The sequence below is a fragment of the Penaeus chinensis genome, chromosome 9 (assembly GCF_019202785.1).
Source record: "Penaeus chinensis breed Huanghai No. 1 chromosome 9, ASM1920278v2, whole genome shotgun sequence".
Classification (NCBI taxonomy): Eukaryota; Metazoa; Arthropoda; class Malacostraca; order Decapoda; family Penaeidae; genus Penaeus; species Penaeus chinensis.
This window is the reverse complement of record NC_061827.1, coordinates 31792827-31800326: the sequence shown is the minus strand read 5'-3', so window position 1 is coordinate 31800326 and position 7500 is coordinate 31792827. Positions and strand designations below refer to the sequence as shown.

Sequence of the window (7500 nt, the reverse complement as noted above, 5' to 3'; positions counted from 1 at the left end):
GGGTGTCTTTGATTAATCGGTCTTCATTTGAGTGTCCTTATGCTACTTCATTTGTTTATATGTTGAAACATTTACACATTCATTATTTTATTTACTTTACAAATTATCAATGGATTTCTTTCTTTGTAACATGGTGTGAGACTTCTTAGACCATGATGAATGACCGGGCTTTTGAGGACGACAGACGAGTGGATGGAAGGAATGGAAGGGTCGTTTGGCTTGCAATGGAGGCAGAGGGAGGGATGGCAAGCCCGAGGGAAGGTGTGGCGTCGGCAGGGTGGCGAAATTCTAGGCAGAAAGATTGGCAGGAAAGAGAGGGCGGGTGATGGTAGTGGGGAGGGGGGAGGTGTAAGGGAGAGATCAAGGGAAGAAGGATAGGAGGAAAAACGGCAAGGGATGAAAGGGAGAGGGAGAGAAAATGGGAAGAGAGGCAGTTGAGAGACATGGCAAAGGGGAAAAGATGGAAGGAGAGAAACATGGATAGAAGGAAAGGCACGGCAAGAGGTGAGAAGAAGAGGTAGAGAAAAGAGAAAGACGGGTAGAGAAGAGAGACGGCAAAGCGGATGAGGCGAAAGACAGAGGGAGATTTCAAAGAAACAGGAATAGAGAGAGTGGTGGAAAGAAGTGAAAGGGAAAGGGAAAGAAAAGGTAAAAGGGGGCAGAGGTGAGAGGCGCCAAATAGTGAGAACAGATAAAAAGTGGAAGTGGAGAGGGGGTGACGAACAAATGGGATGGAGAGGAGGCAAATGGCAAGGCCCATTATAAGTTGGCCCACCGAGATACAGTCACAACCGCCCGTCTGGATCGGCTGGGGTCGGCTGGGGTCGGCTGGGGTCGGCTAGGGTGGGGGACTCGTTCTGAGTAGGTGTGAGAAAGTGTGTAGACAGAAGGCTGAATGTATGCTTTTAAAACTTGAACCTTTTTTTTGTATGTGAACATTATATGCAAGCAAACTTATAATGTATTGATAAATATGTATATATATATATTATCTCTGGGGCTTGTGAGGTTTATCAGCATTTATAAAAAAGGATAAATGAAAATGTACGTTTTCCACTTTTCACTTCAGGTTTTGACCCAGAATGTGGGGGTCTTACTCATCATCGACCGACAAGTGGAGACCTGCATTGCCGAGTACCTGAGCTCCAAACAACTCACCTTTGAACAGTTTCTTTATTTTCTGACACATGAGGTATGGTTTTATCTATTCATTCATTTATTAATTTACGAAAATTGAATCCAGTTCATAATTTAGAAAGACAATCGACTACACTTCGTGTGTAACGTACTAGATTGGGAATAAAAACTTGATTGGAAAACTGGTGGACAACGCAATAATTTCCATAATCATTGTGACAAACAAGTGTGGCAGAGGTTTAACTTGGAGCTAGAGATCGGACAAGATTTCGTGTTGGGCCACATATGGATAGGCTAATGATTCAACACATGTTTTTACCATCTTACTCAAGTATTGGCCATCTACACCGACTCTGGTTTGTGCACTGACAGGTCCTGGCTGAAGTGGACAATGGTAGCACCCCGTACAGCGAGCTCAAGGGGTACCATGATACCCTTGAGCACACCTTCTGGCTGCTGGGCCGCTCCTCCCTCATCCAGCGCCACCTGCCGCTCTTCTCCGAGGAGTCCGTCTACAAGCTCTTCCGGGTGTTTTGCCTCCTGGCGGAGAGGAAACCGTCGAGGAAAGGGCTCTTGCAGGTTAGGCAGAAGAATGGCTCATTGTGTAGGCCCCATTGCTTAGTGACTGTCATCGCCTTGAGCCAGTCAAACCGAAGTAAAAGCGAGGGGTCTGTGGATATGAAATAGAGACTTTTAACCCATGAATATTTTCAAGTTTAATTCATATAATTTATCGCTCTTATGAAGAAGCATTCAGCGATTTTGATTTAATAACCCTCCGATCTTTTAAAACAACAATATCAACTGAAAAGACAGTGAAATAATTATATGCATGCAATGTCGCGTTAGTGAATGCAGCGTTTTTCAGGTGACGATGAGCATTGTAGAAGTGAGAGAAGTTACTCGACAGCTGGTCATTCAACTGGGAAGAGAATGGGATGCCAAAGACTTTAACCAGCTAGCCACCGTGATAACGAGCTTCACCTTCCCTGTGTTCCTGACGTTCCTGGAGGGACGTTACATACAAGACACGGAAACCCCTGCCATAAACCAGGCTGTCGATGAAATCTACGGTTTTTTCGTGGACCAAATCATGAAGCGGGTTTGTGCGCTTTGTGTTTGTTTGTTTAGTAATTCCAGCACTAAAGCCTTTGATATAGTACTTACAGTGTCATATCATGTGTCATATAATAAAAGTATAACTATAAAAGAACAGACAGATATCTAGAATAACACCAGATTTTTCAAATACATAATATCACATATGAGAATGAAGAAATAACAGTTGATTAAATAACTGTAAAATAAGAAAAATGCAAATGTTATAAATAAATAATAGGCATAGGGCAGATGATAGAAACCAGTAACACTTAAGGGTAACTTACCATCTGTAAATTGCCAGGGTAAAGTCTACCAGAGAGCGTGGTGGGCTCCTGTGTGGGTAGGGCGTGAGATCGAGGTGCTGCCATGGGCGATGGCGACAAGAAATCACAAGCCCACGGCACGAACGAAGGCAGTGGTAGCGCGGGCAGCCGACTTCATGCTTGGCAGAACACATGTGAAACTAACGCCGTCATCCACAGTCCACAGCATCCCAGACGAGCCGGGAACCAGACCTTGTAGATTCACGTTGTGTCTGGACTCAAATAAACTCATTCAGTTAGCGGCTATTGACCACAGGTAATGTAGCCACTGAAAGCTTGCTTGTATAGTGCCTTTATATACATGTCCAGACAAAGTCAAGGTCAAGTGTATACATATACTATAAGATATATTGCTACTCTTTCAGGAGTAAGAGCGAGTGGCTGAGAGCCCTGGATATTGCAATCCGACACTCTAGAGAGCCACTGCCATATCAGCTGGTGCAATCCATATCGCGGAGAAGCGAATATGAGGAGGAAGAGGCTCGTGAAACTGCCGAAAGGATCCGAAGGGCTTCACAGGCAGATATCATTGAGAATACACAGGCTGAGCTCATGGCGGAAAAAATAGTACGTTTATGAGGCCATTTTTAAAAGAGATAAATACGTATAGAGTGACTGAGTTAGAAACCAAGGGAACTATGGAAATGAAAGGAAAAGGAGAGGGAGAGCAAGAGGGAGAGGGAAAGGGAAGGGATAGGGACAGGGATAGGGAGAGGGAGAAGAAGAAGTAGAGGGAGTGCAAGAGGGAATGCGAGAGAGGAAGCAGAGGGAGTGCGAGTGCGAGTGTGAGAGAGGGAGAGGGAGAGGGAGAGTGAGAGGGAGAGTGAGAGGGAGAGGGAGAGGGAGAGGGAGAGGGAGAGGGAGAGGGAGAGGGAGAGGGAGAGAAAGAGAGAGAAAGAGAGAGAGAGAGAGAGAGAGAGAGAGAGAGAGAGAGAGAGAGAGAGAGAGAGAGAGAGAGAGAGAGAGAGAGAGAGAGAAATAGAGAGAGAGAGAGAAATAGAGAGAGAGAGAGAGAGAGAGAGAGAGAGAGAGAGAGAGAGAGAGAGAGAGAGAGAGAGAGAGAGAGAGAGAGAGAGAGAGAGAGAGAGAAGATAGTGACTAAATGGACAAGTAAGAGGAAGTAGTTAAATCTTTCGTCTCTTCTGCAAACAGGCCCGTGCAGAAGCTGAAGCAGCAGCCAAGGAAGAGGCGTTGGCTCGCCAGGAAGAGGAACGGCGCGTGGCAGAGCTTCAAAATCTAAGATTCCAGTTAGAAACTCTACTGGAGGAGGAAACTCAAGCGAAACGAGACGAGGAAATTGTTAGGTGGGATTTTTTTTCCTGTTTTGCCATATGACTTCTCTTTCTAAAATATCGAACCTTTATTAATTTTTAACTCTCTTAAAACGGAATTAATGTTCCTTTGTTGCGATCCTAAACCTTAAAGATTTATCTGTAATTTACATGATACGTAGCTCTAACCTCAGTTAACACTACAGGAACTTGCAAGCTCGGGTTTTGCGAGAGGAATGGGAAAGAAGAGAAGATTTGGAGAGACTTCAAGAAGAGCAAAAGAGAATGCTAGCGGAAGAAACCAAAAAGAGAGAAGCTTTCCAACTTCTCCAAGAAGAAAAGGATAATCAATTAAGAGGTAAGGGATTTGTGATCAGTGAAACTAACACACACATACACACACACACAGACACACACACACACACACACGCACACACACACACACACACACACACACACACACACACACACACACACACACACACACACACACACAGTTTCAGTGAGAGTAATGGGAACAATCATATAATCTCTAATGTAGTCTGTTATTGGTGCTATTTTTTTTTTTTTTTTTTTTTTGTTATTCTCTCCAACAGAAGCCGAGAAGAAGCTGCGGCAGCTAGAGGCAGATCGATTAAAACTTGACCACGAGCTGCGTAGTGCCAGAGAAAAAATCGTCATGTCAGAAAGAGGAAAAGAACTGTTGGAAGCAAGAATGAAGGTGATGTGATGACAATTATTGTAGAAATTACTGAACAACTTTTGAAAACTGAGGCTGTTTCGGTGATGATATTAAAGACTGTGAAAATGATTTTTTTTCTGCGTGATTGTTAGATAAACTATAATATTTTATTGTGTTTCCTTTCTTTTTCTGTAGCTGTTTTTGATAAATGTTTCCTATCTATTTTTTTCTAAAAAGTCTTTTAACCATTCCAGCATAATTTTTATACTCCTGTTACTTCTCTTGTTTAACCTTTCATCTGTTTTAATTAATTTTCTTGACTATCTATTCTGTGACTGCTTTTCGTTTTATTTTCTTTAAAATGAAATGCTTCTTGACATGATAAATTATATTATAAAATGAGTATTCCATTTGAAAACAATTTTTTTTTCGAGGAGCAATTATTCCATTCAGCTACACATTTTATAACTTCACGTAAGGAACTCATATTAATTATTTCTGGACATGAGGTTTCTGACTGAAAGCAAAAGCAAGCAAAAACAAATATCCTTGACTACTAAACAAGAAAAACAGGAAGAAAAATATTGCACAGAAATTCCATGAAATAGTTCTTAGGTGGTGCTTTCATGCTTTTTTGATTGGTCCTCAAACTTTTATTCATATGTGGTATACATTTCTTCTAGGTAAAAGAGAGAACACCACCTGTTCGTACTTACTCTCTACGGCCTATAAGAAAAGAACGAGGACCAGTGCCTACGAGATCATCTTCTTTCAATGCTCATGCTGCGCGTCTTTTCAAGTTCCGTTCTAAGAATGAGGATAGCAATAATGGTAATGGAAATGGCAATAGTAATGGAACTATTGAAAGTAGCTAAGTGTATGTATTTATTCTAGTTTTAGATTAAAAGATAATTATATAATATATTGGATACCAATTTCTATTGGCAAAATATCTACCGATTAAAATAAGTTGTGCTGATAGTGTTTATATATATATATATATATATATATATATATATATATATATATATATATATATATATATATATCACACACACACATCGCACACGCACACGCACACGCACACGCACACGCACACGCACACGCACACGCACACGCACAGAGACACACACACAAACACACACACACACACATATTCCAAAGCTTTTTGCCGTTTCCTTATATTAGTTATCCATTTCTCAGAAATAAGGATAATGACTAACCATCATCAAAATTTTTAAGCATCTAGCTGAAAGTTAGAAGGTAGACTTCATGAAAAGCACAATTTGTATCTACTGCACTGTGTTCATTCCTCTTTCTTGCGAGCGACACAGAAATCAACTAGAACTTTGGCATTTGTAATGCTACATGTGTTCCCTGTTCATCAGGTAATGCACATAAAATATTTCACATACGCAGAGGTATTACGGAAATTCAGTCTCCATCAGCTAGGTGCGAACAAGAGAGCCTTGCAAGACTGGTAGAGCTTCACTTGCACATCTTGGTACTAACTTTCCCTACAGAATGCATGTGATTTTGATCAAAGAAAATGTCTATAAGGAAGTGATGTTGTTTTACACCTGTTTATTGTCCTGTGGCTCATCTTTTTGGTTGTTATATCTCTGTGTAAATGTGCAATCTAATTGTTTAAGCTCTTTTGGTGTGCAATATGCAAATGTAAGTAATGCACCAGATGTCACTGTAAGTTACATACATTGTGAATGTTCGATATCCAAATTATATTTAGGTTAAGATGGTTTGTAGAAGCTTTTCCCATAACACTTTTCATGGTTTGTATAAGCTTTTGCAAATGTTACCGGTGCTTCACTTGGTTTTAAGTATTTTTATTTTGTACCTGGTTTATCCATGAATTCATGTCTTGATGTGAAGTTTAATTACCAATATTCACACGTCACGGAGGTTGATGCAAGTTGGTTATATCTGTGGAAATGTTCATGAGATTTGTTTCCTGTATGATAATTATGTTTTACACTTCCATGACCTGATGCATTTCTAGATTTGTAATAATAGTATAATTGAAAATACATACATTCCAATGTGCTTGATGTGCCTTAATTTTTAAAAAAGAAATGTGAAAAGGACGAATTTCACTTTGCACACTTGAATATATGTAATCACCTTTCTGTAATTACAAACATCAACCCAAAATAATTTGTTTAGTAAAACATTTATTTTAAAAATTAGATTGGTCACGTCCTTCCCTCATCTGATTTCATTGTATTTCCACAATCTTTGATAACTCCACAATGAAACTTGACACTGAAATGCAAATGCTGTTGATTAATCTATTAGTTTCCTGACGTTATTTTTCATAGTTGCTCTAGTATGATATGATATAGAACTGCTCAAAGTCCAACTACCAATGGATGACATATGTGCACTTTTTTATTAATGTTAGTTTAGTCTTCGTATACATTGAAGAGGTTACAATATCTGCTTCTGAATAGATCTTCAGTTTATTTCTAAGGTCATAAATGCAATGTATTAAACGATAATACCAATGTGTGATCAACTGGTTAGTCCAATCACAATTAAAAAATAAAATCTTAAAAATGTAAAAATATTATATAGATATGAAACTCTTTTTTGAATACTATTTGTATGGCAAATAAATTCATGATAAACTGAAGAGTTGCTTCACTCGGTTACATTCCTTAGAATACATTTCAATTGGGACATTTGTTCCTTTAATTTACACTAATTAAAATAACATAATATAATTACTGTATTTTCCCTAAGTTTGTCATGGGATTGCCTCAAAGAAATAGTAAAGATGTCGTCTTTACACAAAATGTATAGTTTTAGAATGAGCTTGAACAACTGGGTATTAGTGGTATCTTTTCAGGATAAGTAAATTCTGCTTAGTGCATTAATAAGTTCAAAAGTAAGCTTCACTCAATCCATATGATGGCCTTAATGTCTGTCCAGGCTTAGAACCTGGCCAACAATACATGTTCCTTGCATT

At 39.5% G+C, this 7500-nt stretch overlaps 1 protein-coding gene across 2 annotated transcripts; it reads left to right on the top strand.

The window, feature by feature from the left end:
* Positions 1–1027: 1027 nt before the first annotated feature.
* LOC125028874 (differentially expressed in FDCP 6-like) lies at positions 1028–7164 on the top strand. Of its 2 annotated transcripts, none has more exons than XM_047618442.1 (9): positions 1028–1192; positions 1510–1716; positions 2006–2239; positions 2540–2817; positions 2927–3128; positions 3714–3865; positions 4039–4190; positions 4429–4553; positions 5198–7164. In XM_047618442.1, exons 1-9 carry the CDS (start codon positions 1037–1039, stop codon positions 5387–5389), a joined length of 1698 nt encoding a protein of 565 aa, XP_047474398.1. In that variant the 5' UTR covers positions 1028–1036; the 3' UTR covers positions 5390–7164. The 2 variants fall into 2 exon arrangements, with proteins under 2 accessions (XP_047474398.1, XP_047474399.1); XM_047618443.1 differs by having other exon boundaries at positions 1045–1192; positions 1996–2239.
* Positions 7165–7500: the final 336 nt, after the last annotated feature.

Coding starts and splice junctions, on each gene's coding strand:
- LOC125028874 (XM_047618442.1), top strand. CDS start 1,037: ATGAAAATGTACGTTTTCCACTTTTCACTTCAGGTTTTGACCCAGAAT. Junction 2,240..2,539: donor TGGACCAAATCATGAAGCGG/GTTTGTGCGCTT, acceptor GTAAATTGCCAG/GGTAAAGTCTACCAGAGAGC. Junction 3,129..3,713: donor AGCTCATGGCGGAAAAAATA/GTACGTTTATGA, acceptor TTCTGCAAACAG/GCCCGTGCAGAAGCTGAAGC.